Below are 22,950 nucleotides of genomic sequence, written 5' to 3' on the forward strand. Positions count from 1 at the left end.
TTGTACTTCTGTTTACGGAGGAGGAACAAAAACGAGTGTTTTAGTAAAGGCAAAGCCCAAAGATACATACCAGAGGCAGGCCCAGTTTCTTCTATAAAGCCCATACAGCCCAATACAAATCTCGCTACCCCCAACATGACCATATCGGAGCGGTCTTTTTGTTTTCATGTGTATCATTTATTCACATCTGAGAACTTTGTCACGGATCTGTTCCAAACGAATGATTGCATGGCTGTGCGGTTTTGCTCAGTTGGCATAGTTTCATACACTCCAAACGAATGAACAATTTGAAACCATTTGGATGTTCATGTTGGGATGAAATTAAAATTATGTCAATCCTCCTAGTCACATGAACATTTAGAAGTTCCTATGTTTTACACTAGACCCAAAATGTTATAGATTATATATTTTTGCTATAAATTCATGTAATACGCATGTAAACAGTATAATATATACTCTTCTCTATCGATCGAGTCCGTGAAACGTATTATGCATGTAATCGTGTTTTGATAGTTATGCATACTTGAGAAAATGTTGCCGTCCAAACAAAAATAATCTTATTTTTTCCCATAATTAACTTTTTATTAAAACAAATCGGTCGAAAAATCAGAAAACAAGGGAAAATAATTAGAGAGAAGAAAAGTCTGGGGAATTAGAAGAAGAACGCGTACAGATTTTTCTTCCTTCATACCTCTCAATTTTCTTGAGATTTAGATATTTCTCTCGGTGGTGATCGGCGACGCACTTATCAGATTCGAACGAGGATTCGTATCCCAGGTAGCTGAAAAATCCATCCATCAATCATCTCATTTCGATTTAGCTATCTAGATCTACTTCTTCCACACCTAAGTGTTTGATTCGTAATTTCGATCTCTGTATACGCCGATATCTGTAACTGGTTGTTATCTTTCTCCGCTCGTCGTTAGATCTTTCCGCTCAAGGAGTGGTGATGATTGAATGTTTACCGTCTCTTCTCCTGACTTGATTTATATCTCCAATAGCTTCTTTGTATTCTTTTTGTTTGTGTGGAAATTGAACTGCGTAGCTTCGGTGATTCATCGTCTCTAGCTCACGTATGTGTAAGGTTTTGAAATTTGGATTTTATCTTACAGATACGCTTGATTGGGAATGTGCTGAGGAAGGAACACTCATTTGGACTCTTCACATGGGGACTTTCGATGGTTTGCCTGTTCCCTCCGATAAAACTGTAAGTCCATTTCCTTCACTCCTCGCTAAGTAGAAGAACCTACAAGTTCATCCTTAAAGGAGGAATCGTTCAATTCAACGATTTAGAAGGAGCATTAAGTACGTCGTTAGTTTTCTTAATTAGAGTTTTTTGGAAGAAGTGATTGATACAAGGGATTATCACCGCTCTTGATTTTGTTTTTGGAGTACATGTGTTGTGCTTGTGTGTGTGTGTGTGTGTGTGCCTGAGTGACGAGGGTTATTGCAGTACCTTAGGGAGGAGCTGGCACGAATAGATGAGAGCTGGGTTGCTGCACGCTTTGACTCTTTGCCACATGTGGTCCATATCCTTACCTCAAAAGACCGTGAAACCGACATTCTTTTATTAAGGGAGCAAAGTGATGTTGTCGAGGAGGTTGTTGATGAAGTTGTCCATGCTTATCATGGTGGTTTCAACAAAGCCATTCAAAACTACTCTCAGGTTTCTTATATCTCTTAGCTCTTCCTCTAAAGCAGCAACCAGATATATCTCCCATGTTAATTTGACGTGATTTGATACTCCTCATCAGATCTTGCGACTATTCAGCGAGTCCACTGATAAAATAGGCGACTTGAAGCATGATTTGGCAGAAGCAAAGAGGAGCTTGGGGACACGCAATAAACAATTACACCAGTTGTGGTACCGTTCTGTAACATTGCGGCACATCATTGCGCTTTTGGATCAAATCGAGGGCATTGCTAAGGTTGGTTGGATTACCCCTGACATTTCTTAGTTGATTGTTTTGTGGACAGTTGCTTGCTGTGTATTTGCGCTGCTCTGAACTTTTATACGTCATTCATGATAGCACTCTGTATTTCTGATGATACATTTGTTGATATGTTTCCATTATTTATTTATTTTACTTTTTGCTATTTAAAAAGAAACTGCTTTTCTGATGTGACAATGGTTGGTTTGGCCCCTTGAAACATTGAACAGGTTCCATCTCGTATTGAGAAGCTCATTGCTGATAGGCAGTTTTACGCTGCTATTCAAGTGTATCTCCAGTCTTCGCTGATGCTTGAGCGTGAGGGGCTTCAAACGGTAGTTTCCTAACTTCTCAGTGCTAACAAATGCTGGAAAAGCAATCTTACGGGAACTTTTTGGGTCTTCCCATTCATTTGTCAATTTGATCTCTAGGATTGTTTTGATATCTATCCGTTGAATGGGATCTGTTGTCATCTAATTTCCACCGGGACCTTCTGATTGTCTCTGTTCGAGAGGTCTACTGTTCACTTCTATCTTGTACTCATATATTCTGGTACGTTCACCTAGGTTGGTGCTCTTCAAGATGTCAGATCTGAGCTAGCTAAGCTGCGGGGTGCCCTTTTCTTCAAAATTCTAGACGATTTGCATGCACATCTGTACAATAGAGGTGAATACAGGTAGGTTTCTTTTCACCCTGTATAAATGAATTTCAGAAACTGTGCTACTTTTTATCCTTGGTTCAGTGGCATGCTTGATTGACAGTCTGTCTCATCACTTCTATCATTCACATTCGTCGTTCCTGACCTTGTCTATGCTGCAGTTCAGTTGCGTCAAGCATATATGAAAGAGATGATGAAGTACCAACAACAACAGCTGTTGCAGCAAGTCGAATGAGCTCACAACCACTCTCTCGTAGAACACGGACACTGAAAGGTGATAGTCAGTTTGGTGTTAGAGGCCTCACAAATGGTTCATATAGAACGGCTTCTACTGAGGAAGGGTATGATTTCGCAACATTTCCCTTAAATTGATTCTGTATGAGATATTAGGCACATTTTTTCATGTATAAAGGTTAGTTTATCTGGAATGATCATTGCCTGTTTAGTTACGGTTCTTCATAGAGCATCCCGCGGCTTTATTTATAAAATAGACATTACAATACTTGCATGATTTCTCAAATCATTTTGTGGAGGCTCTCCTGAGAAATTTCATTAAGAAAAGAAAGTATGCTGTAAATTGATTATGACAGAAGTTGCTTTGTCAACCTAAGGTTGCGCGCTACCTTTGTTCTGCTTTTATAAAATTTACTTCGCTAATGTGTGTTTCTTTAATCTCGTTGTGTGTCTTAGTTCATCATTTGATGGACATGATGAGGAGGACTCTGTAGAACATGATGAAGCCACCGGAGATGGACAGACTATCAGGAATGGCACTGATAGTAAATTGCTTTCTTACCAACTTCCACCTTGGCTTTCTGATTCCTCTCCTGACGAGTTTATCGTACGTGCTTGTTACACTTAACATATCTTCTGCCCTATTTTTTCAGTGTTGCGACATTGCTTTATCTCCTGTTTCAGGAAGCAGTAAGAAAAAGTGATGATCCACTGCATGTGAAGTATCTACAGACTCTTGTTCAGTGTCTTTGCATGCTCGGCAAAGTTGCAGCTGCTGGTGCTATTATATGGTTGGCTTTCTATTTTTCATTTATCTAAATGGTTTTAGAATTGCTCTGTTCTGCAGCTTGATATAGTTATAGAAAATTCACTCTTTAATATCTTTTAGTTTTAGACCGCTAGCAGTGGTTTTATTTCGTTAGTTAACTTATGACCGATGTCATCACTCGGATACAATCTTTATCAAATGTATATGTGTAATTTGTGGGACCAGATAACGATTATTATTCTTGAAGTTAAAGATGAATGGATAACCGATGCCGCCAAGTTTTGCTAGTTTTCCATTCAAAAATGTTACTTGGTGGAAATAAGTACATTCTGTTATTGAAATCGTCAAACTTTTCTAAGTGATGTTTTTGTGTTCTCTTGCAGCCAAAGACTTCGACCCACGATACATGAGATCATAATATCCAAGATTAAAGCCCATATGGAGACTAAAAATTTGTCAAAGTCAGCCTGTAGTCAGGGTGATCGAACGGGAGCTGCGGGATTGCATTTTATCAAAGGACAGTCCGAGGCCTACAGATTATCAAAAGATAAACCGCAAAATGGGACATCAAATTCTGGAACTCACCTGGCTGTGAGCCCTGTCTCGCCTCTTATGGCTCCTGGAGGCAAAGCGCAGGCTGCAGCAAAAGATCTTCTTGACTCAATTTTAGATACTATTGTCAAGATATTTGGTGAGCTATTCAACTGCTAAACTCGTCTTAATATTTTATTTTCTCAAAATGAAAGCACACAATTTCTCATATTGTTGCATCTATAGAAAATCATGTTGTTGTTGGAGAGCTTTTGGAGTTGAGGGCTTCGCAACATGACATTAACACACCGAAGTCATTGCCTACTGATGTGAATTGGAACGCCGATTCTGAAGCATCCCAAGCTACTGGAGGTTACACTATCAGTTTTCCTTTGACAGTCTTACAGGTCCGCCTATTGATTTCAATTTTCAATATATCTAATTTGTCGTGAAGCTAAATATTTTTATATCTATATTGAACGTTCTCATACGTAAGCTGATTGAAGTTTTACGTGTTACTGGTGTAGAGTGAATGCCAACAACTGATATGTGAAATTCTAAGAGCAACTCCAGAAGCTGCGTCAGCAGATGCTGCGGCACAAACTGCTAAACTTGCAAAGAAGGCTCCCAAGAAAGATAAAAGGCAAGTGGCCCCTTAGCTTTGGTAGTTCATACATTTACAGAGATGGTTTTCTCATATTCATGGTTCCTCATATTCGTGTAGATACATAGACAACGAAACATGTCCCAAGAATTAGACATTTAAGTTTTTGTTAAGATAGGCCTCACTTTCATGTACACGCATGTTTTCGTTGGGCTGTGAATCACCTGATATGACCAGTGAATAATATAGAGGATGTTAGAACATAGATTTCTTCTGATGATCTAATAAGAAGGTTTTACTAAACCCAATTCTTAGAACTTGTCATTTAGGCTCTTCTCAGCGCGCTAGTAAAGTGGAGCGTTGAAGAGTATAATACATTTTTAAGTGTGAAACTCTGCAATCTGTTTAGTAGTATTGATGATTGATTGATGATGGTGGACTGCAGGGATGCATCTGAAGATGGGGTAACTTTCACCTTTCGGTTCACAGATGCAACTGTATCGATTTCTAATCAGGGTATTAATCAATCATCCTGACTTTTCTTTGGTTATAATGCCTTTGGTGGAGTTACTGACGCTATGTGCTGCTAGCAGGAGCGGATCTCATTCGTCAAGGCTGGGGAAAGAGGGCTCCAAATTCATCACAGGAAGGTTATGGATCTGCAGCAGTTTTGCCTGAACAGGGAATGTATCTAGCTGCATCTATTTACCGGCCTGTCCTTCAGGTTTGAATTCTCGTTCATCTAAGCTTTTCATTCATTTTCAACTGTTTTTTTATGTGGACACATGAATTATGATCTTTTGTGTCTTGCAGTTTACAGATAAAATCACTTCGATGTTGCCCAAAAAGCATTCTCAGCTTGTGTAAGTTCAAAATTTCCGCGTGCCTTTACTGGCCGTCATCCTTGCAAAGCTAAACACCTTGCTCATTGTCCAAACTATCTTGCCACTATTTTTACCATCGAGTTTTCAATACCTGATGCAGGAATGATGGATTGCTTACATTCACCGAGAACTTTGTGAAGGACCACCTGTTACCGACAATGTTTGTGGACTATAGGAAAGGCGTACAGCAAGCTATATCAAGTTAGTTCCATAGACTATAGAAATCTGATCATAGCGTTTTCTATTGCTACTTTAGGGTAATTCTCCTCTAACGGTATACATAGAATTGCATGTTGAAAGGAGAGTTGTTAATTCGGTTTCAAAGACTTGGATTTATACCTCCGCAAGGTGGTAGTAGAAGAATTTGCTTGCAAAACTAACGAACTATTTGTCAATATAGGGTATGAAAGTTTAGCATCTTTAAAATATTTTGCATTTAAAGATTCCGAGGCAAAAAAGAATTGTAGGAATAGTTGCATATCACTAGTTATGAAACCGGTTGTGTCAGTGCTATACCTGCCTCGTATTAAGGTTGGAAACCGATGGTTCGTAAAACTATTTTGCAGGTGCTGCCGCATTTAGGCCCCGTGCACATACAACTACTTACACCCCAACCGTAGAAAAGGGTCGACCTATCTTGCAAGGTCTTTTGGCTATAGAACTCCTTGCAAAAGAGGTAAATTGGAAACCAAACTTTTTTGTTATTCATACTTTTGATCTGCCTTAAAAGAATGGATGGTTACTTCTAGTTCATCATTTAATCCATCTTTTGGGTTCTCAGTTTCATGATATTTTTGTTTTAATGAAGTCCTTGCTTTTCAATTTTTTTCTAGGTTCTTGGTTGGGCTCAAGCCATGCCTAAATTTGCTACTGACCTTGTGAAGTATGTTCAGACATTTCTTGAGAGAACATTTGAGAGATGTCGAACAGCATACATGGAGGTATGGATCTTACTCGTTTCTCATTTGCTTTCCTCTTCCTTTGACTCTTCTAATCTGTTATGTTTGGCATCTGGTTCAGGGCGTTGCACCTTTAGCACAAAATTATACACTAAAAAGTAGTCTTGTCAGCGTGATTGATTTAAAAAATTTAACTAAGGTGTATGAATAAGATGATATGACTGGATTTAAAGTCTACTATTGTCTTGAACAACGTGCTAGATTTCAGTTTAGCTACGTCTTGCGTGAAAACAGACCTACTTTCATTAAATAGCAGTAGTGTTCTGTTTTGGACTTTTGGTATTGTCTTGCGTAGTCTACAGTGTAGATCTAGATGTTTTACCAGATTGTGATAAGCCCTGCAGCAGAACTTGGCAATAAATGCTTAGAAGAAATAACATGAGAAAGTTTGATTCAAAAGAGAGGTGGAAGAACATGGAGTTAGCCAGTCTTACATGCGCTTTTTTCCATCTTTGATAAATAAAAAGTCTCACCGTTTTCTTACTATATCGAGTCTCCAGAGAAAGCGATGTATTTCGTCCATTTGACACTTTTCTGAGCATAAGTTTGATTATTTAATATATCAGGCTGTGCTGGAGAAGCTCAGTTACAGGCTCATTGGGAGGCATGATATTGAGAGATTGATGCGACTTGACACGGGAAGTGCATGTTTGCCATCTCAGCTTGGCCATTCTGTTTCGCACTCTGAGGCTGTTGGCTCCGAAGTAGAACTCTGTGAACTATTCTTAAATTTGCCGTCTATTAAGCAGGTAAATTTCATGTGTTGTCTGAAACTTATTCTAGTATGAATCTTTAATCTGGTGAAGATTATTTAAGTAACTGTGTTTGTTTCAGGATAATCTAATTCGTGATGACAACAAACTGATTTTGTTAGCGTCGCTTAGTGACTCGCTTGAATACGTGGCAGACTCTATTGAGAGGTGAGTTCTTTTGAATCAGATTCTTTATGCATGCCTTTTCCTGTCATGTCTTGTGCTTATCTCTCAGTACGTCTTAGATGTTATGAGGACACAGGGAAAACTGGGAAGTTATATGATTTTATAAAGAGGAAAAAGGGACATGCATAATAAAAAAAAGTAGGGATACCTACAGAGACTAGGCTAAATTGGTTGCTGTCTTTTCTATCTCAGTTTTTTTTTTTAAATACCAGAAACCTTTGCCTTCAGTGTAAAAGAGAAACTTGCATGGTTTGATAGGTAAGTAGAAAGCAAATGAAAGCTCTTTCTGAAGTTTTGATTTCCCAAAATCTTTAGGCTTGGACAAGCAGTTCCTCGTGCAGCAAGTCAAGCTGAAGGTAATAGCAGGAATCAAGCAACTTCTCCAAGGAATCTGGCATCATTTGCTGATGAGTACAGAAAACTTGCCACTGATTGCCTTAAGGTTCTTCGTGTTGAGATGCAATTGGAAACAGTCTTTCATCTTCAGGTATGTGATGGATGTTCCCTTTTGCTAGAAAGGTGGCATGCTATGAGAAATTCAATCCGTGGCCTGTAAAACTTACGTAATATTATGGTGTTGAAAAGGAAATGACAAATCGGGAATACCTGGAGGATGAGGATGCCGAAGAGCCAGACGACTTTGTGATTTCTCTTACTTCACAGGTTGGTTATATCACTTTAATAGACCTTGTTTCGTTTCATAGCCATCATATATTCGTATCACTCTCTTCTGCTGAGAGACCCTAATTAGCCACATGATGAAGTGATCTTAATTTACTGCGGTGAATACATTCTTGTTTAGTGTGCAATCTACTGGATTTGCGAGATGATCATCTTTTCAATCCCTATAATTCTGCTCCCAAGTTTTTTTACATTTCCTTTTTTTTTTAAAAACAGATAACACGTAGGGACGAGGGAATGGCGCCTTTCATCTCTGGTGAGAAGCGCAATTATGTTTTTGGTGGCATTTGTGGAATTGCTGCAAGTGCGTCCATTAAGGTACACTTCATCTTTTTATCTTTTAAACCGGTTTTTATTTACTAAGATCTTTGGTACTTCTAATTCACATGTCTATATACCATACCACAAACTCTAAACCGTTAAAAGTCTCTGACTACGTATTTTTCTAGGCTCTGGCTGACATGAGATCAATCAACCTTTTCGGAGTTCAACAAATTTGTAGAAACACTATTGCATTGGAACAGGTAAAGATCAGTCTTATTTGGGGTGTCTAGTTCACTATGTAGAACTGGTTTCCGATAGCATTTCAGTGTTGACATCCGTGTGTATATATCGTAGGCCATGGCAGCTATTCCATATGTCGATGGTGACAGTGTACAGCAGAACCTAGATCGTGTCCGTACTTATTATGAACTACTGAACATGCCATTCGAGGTGAGCCAAAGAAACAATTCTTGGTTTGTCTTTCGCTTTTCTCAGCATTTCTATACTCAGACCTTTACCTGTTTTTTTTTGCAGGCGCTACTTGCATTCATAGCGGAACATGACCAAATGTTTACACCCACAGAGTCTGTTTCCTCAAATTTTGATTCCTTATAACCTAACACTTATCGAAAGAAACACAAGATTGAGGCTAATACGATTTCTTTTGGGTTGCAGGTATTCCAATCTCTTAAAGGTCAATGTTCCTGGAAGAGATACTCCTTCAGATGCTCAAATCCGCCTTTCAGAAATTCTTTCTCACTAGTATCAAACTCCTCGAGCCATTCGCGGAGTACCATGAACAAACAAAGCTTCTCCAACAGCCAATCTGTTTCATTATTTTCATAAGCTGCAGAAAAATCACAATGGTGACATCTTGAAGGAGAGGCAATACACAAAAAATGTATATCATCTTCGTTTTTCTTCTGAGATAATAGTCCGGTTCCATTATTTTTTCGTTTGTTTTTTCTTCTTTTTACTTTAGTTTCGTGAGTATCTTGTTTTGTGGTGTTGAATACGGAACCAAGACCTTTCTTTGACAGCTTTGTTTCGTGTGTTTAAATTCTTTGGTAGAGTTTGTTTGTATAAAACTTTCCAATGTGAGATACATTTTAAGTTCGAGTGATATATGATTAAAAACAAAGAGAGAGCCACAAATTATCAACCATTCATCTTGATTTGGAAACGTTAGAGATATACGCTCGTTTTAGAGAATCATATCTTCTTCAAGGTGAAATCAGAACTTCTCTCTTTGGTTTACCGAAGCATGACTTAGAAATTACTATGCACTTTAAGATTTTTCTTCCGACACTAGCGACCAGAGCTGCGCTTGGTGTATGCACACTCTCACTCCTGATTGTACTGTTGTATACAGCATGAAATAGATTGCGATCAATATAAGCTCTCTACAATGGATTAGAGAACAATGTAAAAATACACATTTTGAAGACGGAACAAAGTGTTTTAATCCAATAAACATTTGAGTAGTCGCAGTATTATTCCATCCGTATACCGTTTTATTCCTTCCCGCCCGTAGCTAAGCAGTACCTAAGAGCCATCAACAATTGGAAAATAGCAGAAAACAATAAATTCAATAGAGTAGTTTTATATTTTGCTCGGAGGCAAGCAGCTTTTAGTTGTGTTTGCCGTCGTGAAACTGTGCGTTTTTGGAAGACTTGAAAGTTTCAAGAAACTCTTTAGCCTTTTGCAACTCCTGCTTCTCCCTCGACTTGTCCCACTTGTGTTCACTCGCTAGAATCTCCACCACACGCTGCAACGCCCTCGCTGCTGCGTCTGTGTCCAAGAACGCTATTCTACATCTCCTTGCTATGAAATCAACCGCTGACTCGCAGTACTCGTGCCTTGCACAGTAAGCAACCTCTGCTTCCAGAAACGGATGTCCATGTGCCAACCGTTTCCCCAAACCTTCCTCCTGCATCAAATAACCAAATCATAAACCGGATATAGTCACTCACCTAAACCTTGTTAAGACGGAAGAACAGAACCGAACCTGAGCTATTATGGCGACTCGGTCAGCCATTGAACCATAGGCATGAGACAAATGCTTAGCCGCAGCTGTGTCCATTGCTCCAGGAACCACTTTACCACCATATGTTTTCTTCATGCGCACGTATTGCTGCGCAAGAGCTGTGAAAGAAGATGGTTCCCATCCATGAGAACCAAGAATCTGTAGCTTCTGCGTTACACATTCATTGGTTGGACTCAGCTTTCCCGATTTGATTGTTGCATCCACCGCATCTTCCGCCATACTGCAATGAATTCACCAATGAGCAAATTAATAACACAACTTTACAAACATTTTGCTAACTCCCTCACCTTCGATAAGTAGTCCATTTTCCACCAGTGATTGTGACCAGACCAGGGTTTTCCTCGAAGACAACATGGTCTCTGGAGATACTCTCTGTGCTCTTTGCTGTTGGATCCATTGCCAATGGTCGGATACCACTCCAAGCCGAGAGAACATCAGTACGTCGAACCTAGCAAAAATTTTAATGATGGATAATATCATCAACTTAATCGACTATTCATCTCTATGCAGAATCTGGACATACCTTAATGTTAAGATAGTCACTGATTGCATCCAGAATAAACTGAATCTCATCCTCATGAGGTTCTGGAAGCGGAGTGATCGATGTGTTAGAGTCTGTAGTACCTGCTACTGTTCTTCCCAACCACGGTAACATGAACACAACGCGACCATCCTTAGTTTTAGGGACTATCAACCCCATCCCTTCTGGAGAATAGTAATCAGGGAGCACGATGTGTACACCGCTGCTTGGACATATCATCGGTTTTGTATCTTCATCAACCATCTTCCTAATGGAGTCACAGAACGGTCCAGCCGCATTAACAACCACTTTCGCATAGCTCTCAAATTCTTTGCCTATCAAAATAAAACATCTCATTAACAATCATCACACAGAATAAGTAAAACTAAAACTGAAGAAGCTGCTAGTGACTGTACCTGTGAGATTGTTACGAACTCTGGCACCAACTATTCTCTTAGTAGCCTCATCTGTAATAAGCGACACAACCTCAGCATGGTTGAGAACAGCAGCACCAGCCAACGCAGCAGTACAAGCCAACCCCACATTCAGACGTGAATCATTCATTTGCCCGTCGTAATACACAACAGTGCCTCTCAAGCTCCTGTCTTTCCCTTTCCTTGCAAGAGTTGGGAAGAGCTCAGCAGACTCTTGCGCAGAGTAGTATCTAGAGAGATGCAGTAACCGCGGTCCTGCGACCAAGTCGTACATCTTCAGTCCCATCCAGAAGTAGACAACTTCGAACCAGTCGAAACAAGGTGTCATACAGGGGAGAGCGTGGCAGAGATGCGGCGCGTTCTCGATGAGCTGTTTGCGCTCCTCGAGCGCGTGGAATACAAGCTTCAGCTGTCCGTAGTCAAGATTGAACACAGCTTTCTCCAAGTACCGAACACCTATTCAAGAATCAGTCTAAACTAATGAAAGGAGACCTATGTGACGCAGCATTTAGGACAATAATATTTCATTTGCTTTAAATATTTTCTTTTAACTATTTTGGTCAATTTTTTAAAAACTAAAACTATAGTTTTCATAACTTTTAGGTTTTACTAAACGTTCGGTGTTCCGTTCGGATTTTTCGTAATTTTTCGTATTTTCGGTACTTTGTTGATTAGTCCCATTAAGATTTTACTAACTTTCGGGTCGAGTTCGGTTTCGGTTTGGTTACTTCCGGATTATGTTCGGATCATCGCCTAAAAATCTAAAAAGAAAACTAAAAACAATTGACCAAAAAATACTCAAAATAAATTCATTATTCTAAAATCTAATTAAAACTAGTTATCTACCTAAACTAACTAAAAAGTATTCAAAATAACAAATAAAAAAAAAACTACACAAATCTTTAAAATACTAATAAATACATAGTTCTCAAGTCTTGTTCGGATATCTGATTTGGTGTTTTCTGTTCGGTCTAGACTTCGGTTTTGGGGTAAAAACGTCAATGCCTAATCGTGAGTGACTAAGGCCCTAATTAATGGAAGATCATATCATTCAGTTCCACCTAGTAAACTAAAGCAAACCGTTTCAACCCTTACCTCCATGGATAAGCTTCGTCGAACGAGAAGACGTCCCCGAGGAGAAATCCTCACGCTCCACCAGGCCAACACGGAGGCCACGCGTCGCAGCGTCGAGCGCGACTCCAGAGCCAGTGGCTCCACCGCCAATGACGAGGACATCGAGAGGATTAGAGGCGCTGGCTCCGATCAGAACAGACTCTTGAGCGGATCGAGAAGGCACGGAAGCGTTTGGATCGCCGATCCTGCGCCTCAGCGAATCCAGAACCGGACCACCGCCTCTGTCGCTGGAGGCGACCGACGGGGAGAGGTAGACAGCGCCACCGCCGGATGCGGCGGCGATTACGGCGGCTCCGACGGCTAAGCGGCGGAGGGAGGAGGCTGGTGACATGGAGGGAGGAGATATTCAGAGGATTGCGTTGGGAAGCGAAGCGATCATGGGAAGATTATGATAATATGCCAAAAGTGGAATGGGGGAGACTACTGTAATGGCAAATTATCGTTAATTTACGGTTTCACCCTCGAAAGTTACTGTGACGTGAGTGGATGAGGGGTGTTTTAGTCATTTGGATCAGATTAGAGTTCCGTGGTCTAAGGGACAGTTTGACTGGGGTGAAAAAGAGTTTATTGACTTTTCTTTTATAGGGGCTTCACAGTTTTTGCTAGGTTGTTAAAACGTAAACTATAATCTGTTTAATTCAAGCGGGCTAAGCCTAATGGGTAATTATTAACAATGAAGTCCATTGGGCCTCTTTCATGAGCAGAGTTTATTAACCTAGCTTGTATATACGGGCCCTAACTGGGTAGATAATTATAGTAATGTAAATGAGATCATGATATGGTGATTAATTTGTGATAATACCTGACCTTACCATACAGAGAATACATTAAAAATGAGTTTGTAAGCTCAATTTTTTAAAAAAACTAGTAGTATTCCGGCTACGCGCCGGGTTCGTATGTTTTATTCTTATTCCGGCTACGCGCCGGGTTCGTATGTTTTATTCTAACACGAGTTTACAATTTATTTTATTGTCTTAGTAAATAGAATATGTTCAAAAGTATGAAAATGAAAATATGTTGAAAGATAATGATATTTTTTTCCGATCCATTTGATAGTTGTTAGCGACTACATGGTATTAATTACTTTGTTTTAAAGTTGCTTATTTCAAATTAGAATAAATTAGAATAGCATAAGTGGTTGTGACTAATCAATTCAAGAAAAATAGAATAAAAAGTTGAGAGTCGTAATAAAGTTAATTTAGTTGAAACTTAAACATAAAGTAAAGTTAATGTTTTATTTAGAGAACATTCTTATACTGTTAAGTACCATGTGGACAGTATATATAAGGAATGACATTTGAAATTTTATTTTATTTAAGTACCAAATATTACTTGTGGACGAGTGAGCAAATGATCAAATAATATTTATATTATTTAAAGTTTAACAAACTTTTGAAATTTTAATTTAAAATATTATTAAATTTTGCTATTTGTTGATTTTTCAAAAAAATTACTATCTATTTTATTATTCCATTTAGAGATTATAAACTTGTTCGACCATTAATTTTTTTCATGAAAATGAATTTGTTTTAATTTTTTAAAATGTTTTTCTAATTTTACTACGATAATAAAAAAATAATATTTTTTATAAAACAATTGTGGTCGATTGTGTTAGCTTATGTTATTTTTCCTTTTAAATGTTTGTTTTACCTTTTATTCTATACATTTTTATTTAAACTGTTGAGTTATATGATGTAGCTGATTCATTGTAAACAAAAATATTTCTTGACATTGATAACCGAGTAGTAATAGATTAGCTGGACAAACTTAACTTATTAAAAGCACTGACATGGTTTAAAGAAAATGTTTTCGTTCATAGAAAGTGATTTAAAAAAAAAAAAAAAAAAGCCTTCAATGCAATGTCCATGTGAGCGCGTCTTCATAGTCAATCAGTCGTCAAACTTGTTGATCTCATTATTTTTCTTCTTCTTTGTGGAGCGCCCTTCCTCCAGAACTGCTGCATCCTCTCAAGTATTCTTGTCAGCTACAGGTCACTCATTTGGTTTACTTGGAGCAGCTTTTTGCCCATCACCATTCCCATCAGCAGTGCTTCCTTTAATGTCCGAGTCCCTCATGTTCTCACATGGATGACTTCTTTTCACAGCTCCACCACCAGACATGAAATCACAGGATTGTCATTGCCACCATAGCGCATTAACAATGCTAAACAATGATCAAAAACATCCGTAGTTTCCCGACAGAGCATAAAGAAGTTAATGTACTGACTTGGTTCTCAAAATTTGGTTGGGCTGGGGCGCTAGTTAGAATAGTAAATGAACTCTGATGTTTGGATGAGAAGTTGAATTGAGAAAGCTTCAACTGGAGCCTGCGTTCTGGTGAGGGATAATATTTCAGTTACTTGAATATGCAGTTTACATAAAATACGGACAGAGAAATGTGCGTAAGTTGGTAAGTGTTACCATTTGTTGGGAGACCTCTGCAGCCCTAGTATTTGTCAACTAACTTATTACAGTATCAAAAGCTACAACTCAGATGAGTCAGATGCATTGGACACGGTCACATTAACAATTTCAGAATGTGACATATAATGTCCATAAGAGTTTACTATCAACAAAGCTGGAAGGAGGAAGGATTTTGTGTTGATAAAACATTACCTCACAACCCCAACTGTGTTCTCCTCATTACATGAAGCGCAAGTGAAGGAGGAGAAGCCTCATTGCAGTATGCGAAAACACTTCGTGCACGAAATGTAGCACCATCAGTAGGTGGTATCAATGCCACTTGCTACCCCAGTGCATAGGAACTCAACGGTCTACAACAATGTAAATTAAGAGAGGCAAAGGTCATCTTCTTGTGTTTACCTGTGGGGAGGCGTTCAAAACAAAGGAATTAAGCTCAGCCAAAGTTACCGACTCTATCTTCCTCACCCCACCATATTTTGTAGCATTAGAGCTTGAGCAACACATTAGGTTCATGTTCTCCTTCTCTCTCAAACTAATATAAGCAAAGAACACTGCATAGTTGAGCTGTTAAACTCAAACACAATTAGTATTAGACATGAGTTCAGAAACAACTTTAACAACATTATCACCAAACACTTGGCTGCGTTTGAGTCAACTTGTTGAAAGATAGTACTGAGTTAACCAGAACTTACTATCCAACCTCCATAGTTGTAGGATTTGTAGATCCAGGAATTCTTCTTCACTGATTTTGAGCTCCATTCCGAGCTTATTTTGGAAACAAAAACAATAGCTAACGGTAGCAAATGTCGACTCAAAACAAATATCATTAGCCGCGACATATCGCTCTTAGCGTCCAAACTAATCACTTTTTCTTTAAATAAAATATATAACTTTTTGATCAAAAATAGATATATAATTCAAAATATTTTTTTCTAAAAAAAAAACAAAATGAAAATATTATTAATTTAGATTTAAAAAAAAAATCGGATAGGACCCCGAAGCTTCAAGACCAAATCTGCTTCTCCCTATGTACTTCTTTGCAACTCCTATTCTCAAGTGCTTGGGTCATCCTATCCGTTACGCATTTGCCTTCGTTTTTCCTCTCAACCACTCAATGCCAGCTCAGGAACATGGTATATATGTAACATGTTTTAGTCTAATTCAGTTTTCATTTAGATAATAATCAGTTACATTAACAGTTAATTATCATTTGGCAGCTTGTCCTAGCATTTTCTAGCATGTATATATATATATATGATATTGATACTGTTATTGGTAAATGATGTTTGGTTAATAGTGACTTACGTTACCACCAGGTGATTGTAATAGCATCTAGAGTGGCACTTGTAGACGTTCACATATTTGTGTGTTGGGTTTTTGTGTTCGTTCTCAACTTGGAGTCATTGGGACTATGGCTACTGTTAACGGGGCATGGTGGTTCAATGCACTCATCTTATTTACTAACACCACTTGTGGTGGTTGTCCGCTCACTTGGACCAATTTCTCCGTCGAAGCTTTCACAGGACTTTGGGAATTCAGTAAGCTCTCTGTCTCCGAATCATGATCTGACATCTTGGAGAATTGGTATTATAAGATTTTAGTTCTCATGACTGGAAATCTGAAGGATACAAAAATTGTTGTCGTCTCCATGTCTATATGGTACGTCACTGAAGATTACTATACTAAATATGAAAAAAATCATATCATATTTAATTATTTATTAACTATAATTGTATAATGACAATTAATGTTCTCAGCAACTTTGAAAACTGATGATTTTGGTTACAAACGTTAATAAATAAATGGAAAAGGTATATTGTTGCAACGCATCTATCAAGTTTTCAAAAACAGTAGATATCAAATGGTTACTTATAGTGAACTACGGAGGTGTTTAGGAACCCAGCTAATCCTTCATGAAAACAATACCGAACACATAGTATATAATCGAATTTTCTAATGAGATATAAAACATAAACTTATATTCGTGGCCACACGATATTAAAATCATGGGATATTGCTTTCATAGTTGGAAAATTTACGGTGCTTAGAATTGTAAACTTGCTTTTGGCACATGGTTTTACAAAAGATTTGGCTACATCCTTGGCATGAGGAACTTCACCACTATGTATTTCACGCTCCATCCATGTCACACTCAGATAGCATATGTTGTACATGTAACCACAAATCAAAGGGTGAGTTTTAAAAAAGTCCAGTAGAAGATGGAAAGGGAAAAGAATTCACCTTTTCTTGAGAGTGCCATTCTCGATCAGCTCTTTGATCCTCTCCTTAGAAGGACGCTCAGCATGGCCTTTGAAGCCCCTTTTGGTATCCATGAAACTGCAGTTATCATTATGCAAAATCAACTGAACAGAGCAACAAAAAATAAGTTATGAAATTTACATCTGCAGCTCAATCACAAAAGCAAAACCCAACATTGAACTAATCAGCTATCAAGCAGCAGACTTGAGTCAATTTTCAGGCAAAAGCTAACATAAAAAGCACAGTGTAAGACTTTACCAACATGCTTCACAATCTGAGATCATAACACAAGTTTGAAAGAAAGCTTACGGTCAGAAATAGAAAGCACAACACTCACTGGTCCAAGACAAGAGTGTGCTTATAGTAGATTGCTCACATTTTCTGGTCCCTATCCTCTAAATTCTTGGCTAATCTTATTGAGAAATCCTCTTTATTTTTGCCTGCACAAAATATTCCAAGGTTAAAATCAAAGATCACTCTGATATTAGCCATAGCTGGAATTTAGAATCCTTCACACCTGGAAGATGAAAACGGCAATAATGAGGGCAGTCTGTGTGCAACACAAATAGTGCAGGTAAATCAAAGTTTTGATGCAGCACTGGGAGACTGTAAGAAGAGAGGATCAACATTGATGCATTTATTAGGAAAATATAAAGAATATATGAGGAACTATATTCATTCTACCTGGACAAACTTGCTGATATTAAAATGGAGCTATGGTACCTGAAAATAACAACACCACACTAATAAGCACTTTGAGATCTTATAAAAACAAACAACACAAAAAAATGACAAGAAACATCCTCTTCCCACGATTTCTTTCTCGCGATAAATTTCTTCTTCTCAGGCCTTCCAAGTGCGTTGTTGTAATACCAAACCAGATTGACCTGCATTATACATACATGAGATTTATAAACAATTCTTGTAGGTAGACAGCTTAGAAAATAGGAGATATAGAAAATCATATAGTTTGAGAAACCACTAACCTATGTATCATTGGCCTCATGATCTACTATTTGTAAAAAAATGCTTTAGCCGTTTTTTAGGCCATGGACATATCTAAGAGATCCTCAACAAATCCTGTTTTTGAAGGAAAAAGATATCAAAATGATCAAATCGTACTTAATCACTATACTGCCCTGAGTCGTAACACAGACAGTAAATAGCAGCAGACTGTAGAAAAAAACACTATAAACTCTTCCACACTCATTAAAAATCAAAGAATCGGTAAGAAAAGATGCGTATGCATGCTTGCATCAAGACATCAAAGTCGTCCATTTATAAACTTATGCAAGTAAGTAAATGGCTTGTGAACTGAGACTTACACAGAATCAAGATCCTCTTCTCGATTTGGTTGAAGTTGTGTTGTTCATCGATGTGTCTGATTGAGTGCTTGAGAGTGGGATGAGTGGGGGGGGCAATGAAGCTAAAAGCTCGGAATGAAGGACTTATTAATGCATAACTGGAAACGTTACGCTGAGCTGGTCGGAGGAGTCCAGAGGTTCCAGAAAACGTTTTTCAGAAATTCAGACGGTGTCCTAAATTTGAATGAGCTAGTAATGAATATACAAAACAAGCACAGAATAATGATTAGGAATGACCCAGTCAATAAAAGCAATAAAACTTGGGAGTGACACGGTGTCCAAAAATGCCCCAACTTCCGACAGAGAGAGGTAAGTTACTTTATTTAATTTAATAAGATAACAAAAAGACATTAAATAGAAGAAGAAGATGAGTTTATCGAATCCAATAGAAGTGACAGTTTGGATGAATTAGCAGATAGGATGAAGGCCATCTCAGACTTCCACGCTCTTCTTCATTGTGTTAGCGTTTACCGAGAGAACGATAATCGCTCGTCTACGAAAGCTCTTGTTTGTACACATTGAGGTGATTACTTTGACCTGCGATCTCCAGGAATTGATTAGGTCTTATATTTAGATTCAGATGAAAGGCAGAGATGCTTACTGATAGTTACATGGATACGAGATCAAACATGACCAATGTGGATCTCCAGGTGGAGCTCGAATCTCTGCTCCATCAACACCGTAACCGCCAATCATTTCCCCAACCAGACGTTGTCGTCGACGTGCACAGAAGCGGAAGCGCGCCGCCGACGGTGGAAGGTTTGTTAAGAGCCATGGATAATAAATTAATAATCACTACAACTCTGATTACATTAGAGACGCTGCGAACGTCAACAACACTAACAACGGCCGCGTCGAGCTTTTATCCGACGACGAGTTACGTTGGCACCCTGTGTACCTCTCGTACTACTACTCCAACGACCACTCGAACCCCAGGCTGCCTCATCCGTTGCTATCTAGAGAGGATTGGAGACTCGCTCAGAGGTTTCACAGCAGTGACTGGGGAGTGGAGGAAGAATGTGGTTGAAGCCGACAACAATAGCAGCTCTTCATCGCTCTTCAAGGTTCAGCCAGGTGTTGAGCAGGCAGAGAATGATTTGATTGAGCTGAGGAACGCTGTAGCACAGGGACGCCATGTGCTACAGCGTCTTGATCCTTCAGGGCTTGGACCGAGAAGGAAGAGCTTCGCTGATATACTTCATGTAATTGTCTTTTTCATTTTGGTGCTTACCGTTAAGCTAGATGGACTCCCAACCTAAAACCAATTTGTTATAACTGGATTGGCTCATCTATCTTACATTTTACATTCGACTGCTTGATTGATTTGTAACTTTTACAGAAAGGACAACCGAGACGCAGCGTTATACAGCCAACTCTCTCGGCCTGCGAGTTGCAACACTTTCCACGAATCATTACACTCTGCTACTATGCTTGGGTCCACCATGAGTTCTCCTGTGCCAAGGAATAGAACTCCCGACTCACATCTAGTGGGACGGTCCCCGTCCTCTGGTCTGTCTCCTATTGGTACCAGAGTTTGTGGTCCTGTGGAGAAGAATAATTTGTTTGGCGTAGAATCTTACACTGATGTTGCGGATACATTGTCGAGGTTGAACATGTCAGAGATGAGTCAAGTAAAAGATAACCATATGCGGGTGGAATTGGAGAATCATTCTGATGTCATGCGTTACATACCCAATGGTCATAAGAAGGCTTTGCGTCAGCAGAGTATTGCTATGACTGAGCCAAGCGATCAGTTGCTTTCTGCAAATTATGGTGGAGTTATGAGTGGTTATGGAGCAAGCCTTGGTGCTTCTTCTACGGTCGGTTCTCACGGAGAACATGTCAACATCCCTAAACGAACCTCCTCTTCAGCGAGTCATTACTCAACTTCAGACCGCTCTAGATTGGGAAGCCTGGGGTTATCTGATGTCAATATTCAGAATGCAAATATCAATGGAACGGACTTCTCCACAGCTGGTGGTTATGTGGTAAATAACAAGTTGAATTCATTAGCTGACCTCTACGCTGAAGGTATCTCTATTACTCTCATAAACACTACTGATATAGATTGATCTATATGGTTTTATCATTTTGTTTCAGACTCACATTTGACTGGGGAAGGGGATAGACAAATCTTGAATAGATTGATGAATCAAGCTGCTTCTGAGCTTCACTCTTAACGGAGCGGAAGTATCTGTAGTAACCGATAATGCACAAGATATCGTTGAATTCTAAGAATGCCCGCTATCTTAGCCTTCTTAAGTTTGAATTCTCAAAGAATGCCCAGAAGTAAGGATTTCAAGAGTTTGTTTAAAACCAAAGCTCTAAGTATATTAATCAATAATTCAAAAGTTGTGTCTCCTCACAAAGTTGAGAGATCACTTATATATGGATGTAAGAAAACCTAAACAAAGTAGAGATGAGATCGTATGATCCTTGTCTCAAATAAAACCAATAATAAGATAAGTAGGAAAAGGAAACAAAGAAATCCAAAACCAAAACCTATAAGGATTAGGATGTACGCTACATCAACTCTCCAGTTATGGACCCCATTACAGCCACCATCGGCATACGGCATCAGCTACTGGTGCACCAAGCGATCATTCTCTTCTTAGAAACAGTTTCGGGATGTCAAACGGAGATACAGCTAACGAATACCTAGCCGTGTTACTTGCTCAAAACAGGCAGCAGCTGGGTAATCTCAGTGTTGATCCTTCATATGATCTTGGCAGCATGTATCTAGGAAACCATTTACCATCTCCTTCCAAGAATTCAAGAAATCTCCAGAACATGAGAATGTCACAATCTGCCTCGATGTTGAAAGCTCCTTTTGGAGGATTACAGGGATCTTCCCATGTAGATATTGGCAGCACAGCGGAAGCATCCTTACTAGATGGGTTTAAGAACAACAAGACAAGGTCTTTGGAGCTTTCAGAAATAGTTGGGCATGTGATTGAGTTCAGGTACTTATTTACCTTGCCTTACCTAATATTACTTCATTTAAGGCTACTAGAGGTCACTTTTGTCTTCACTTTTGACACTAGTTATTAAGGCTTTTGGATTTTCTGAGTGTGCCCCTATTTTTTTAACTGCGGCATTGTTACAGGCGTTGGAGGTGGTTGATTTGGAGCAGCAAGCTCGAATGGTGAAAGAGCTTGATGGTTCCGTCTTGCAATGTGTTCATGATCAGAACGGTAATCATGTGATCCAGAAGTGTATAGAGCGTCTTCCTCAGGATTGCATACAGTTCATTATTTCCTCGTTTTATGGGAAAGTCTTGGCTCTTTCAACACACCCTTATGGATGCCGAGTGATCCAGGTTCGATATATACATAAACACCTTATGGTTTATTTGTGATAGAATCAGGTGAATAACTCTTAACGTATACTTCATTTGAATCACGTCAGAGGGTACTGGAGCATATTGATGATATAGAGACCGAACGGATCATTATGGAGGAGATCATGCATTCAGTTTGCACTCTAGCTCAAGATCAGTACGGAACTTATGTTATTCAGGTAAGTTTCTGAATGCTTGATTGACATTGTTGGTGTATGAAAATGGACACCCTGATAATGATTGACCTTTGCTTCTGGCTGTAGCATATCATTCAACACGGTAAGCCACACGAACGGTCAGAAATTATCAATAAGCTTGCTGGGCAGATTGTGACGATGAGCCAACAGAAGTTCGCTTCGAATGTTGTTGAAAAGTGTTTTAACATTTGGGGGTCCAGAGGAACGTCAGGTCCTAGTGAATGAGATGCTTGGTTATACTGATGAAAACGAGCCTCTTCAGGTTCTGCAACTTAAAAAAATAAAAAACTTTGTACCCTTTCTGCATTGTCTCAGAAGTCTCCTACTAACGCTGAAACAAATTGTAGGCGATGATGAAGGATCCATTTGGGAACTACGTAGTGCAAAAGGTACTTGAAACATGCGATGATCAAAGTCTTGCACTCATTATTTCTCGCATCAAAGTCCACTTGAATGCCTTGAAGAGATACACATATGGAAAACACATCGTTGCCCGGGTTGAGAAACTTATCACCACCGGAGGTAAAACATTTCTTCTCTGTGTATAAAACTCCGTCAAAACAAAGTCACAAGTCATGATCATGAACATGTATCATTTGTTCTTTTTTTCTGCAAATGCTACTCCTCAGCCATCTTAGTAAGTAAACCTCAGGCTTATAACACAACCAGAGAATCTGATGAACAGAGAGCTATATGTACAGCCTAACTAAGCAAGCACTGGTCCATGTTTATATATATTTGTAAATAAAATAGGGGGTTTTAGATTCAAGTTAGTAAAT

At 39.0% G+C, this 22,950-nt stretch overlaps 2 protein-coding genes and 1 pseudogene across 2 annotated transcripts; 2 read left to right on the plus strand and 1 right to left on the minus strand.

Moving 5' to 3' along the window:
- The first annotated feature begins 599 nt into the window (after positions 1-599).
- On the plus strand, positions 600-9,578 carry LOC106294689 (exocyst complex component SEC8). Its single transcript, XM_013730308.1, has 27 exons — positions 600-777; positions 1,113-1,207; positions 1,454-1,666; positions 1,755-1,928; positions 2,162-2,266; positions 2,498-2,607; positions 2,751-2,930; positions 3,280-3,430; positions 3,508-3,614; positions 3,976-4,283; positions 4,370-4,530; positions 4,651-4,766; positions 5,173-5,243; positions 5,321-5,451; positions 5,541-5,590; positions 5,712-5,812; positions 6,178-6,287; positions 6,445-6,552; positions 7,137-7,319; positions 7,405-7,490; positions 7,824-7,995; positions 8,094-8,171; positions 8,406-8,507; positions 8,639-8,713; positions 8,808-8,903; positions 8,988-9,037; positions 9,129-9,578. Exons 2-27 carry the CDS (start codon positions 1,166-1,168, stop codon positions 9,214-9,216), a joined length of 3,168 nt encoding a protein of 1,055 aa, XP_013585762.1. The 5' UTR covers positions 600-777; positions 1,113-1,165; the 3' UTR covers positions 9,217-9,578.
- A 264-nt stretch (positions 9,579-9,842) lies between these two features.
- On the minus strand, positions 9,843-13,015 carry LOC106294690 (glycerol-3-phosphate dehydrogenase SDP6, mitochondrial). The gene is made up of 6 exons (XM_013730309.1): positions 12,550-13,015; positions 11,437-11,910; positions 11,024-11,355; positions 10,788-10,948; positions 10,462-10,720; positions 9,843-10,383 (listed from the first exon to the last, which is right to left on the minus strand). Exons 1-6 carry the CDS (start codon positions 12,917-12,919, stop codon positions 10,084-10,086), a joined length of 1,896 nt encoding a protein of 631 aa, XP_013585763.1. The 5' UTR covers positions 12,920-13,015; the 3' UTR covers positions 9,843-10,083.
- A 5,583-nt stretch (positions 13,016-18,598) lies between these two features.
- Positions 18,599-22,750, plus strand: LOC106292377 (annotated as a pseudogene).
- Positions 22,751-22,950: the final 200 nt, after the last annotated feature.

The sequence above is a fragment of the Brassica oleracea genome, chromosome C5, assembly GCF_000695525.1.
Source record: "Brassica oleracea var. oleracea cultivar TO1000 chromosome C5, BOL, whole genome shotgun sequence".
In the NCBI taxonomy this organism is placed as follows: Eukaryota; Viridiplantae; Streptophyta; class Magnoliopsida; order Brassicales; family Brassicaceae; genus Brassica; species Brassica oleracea.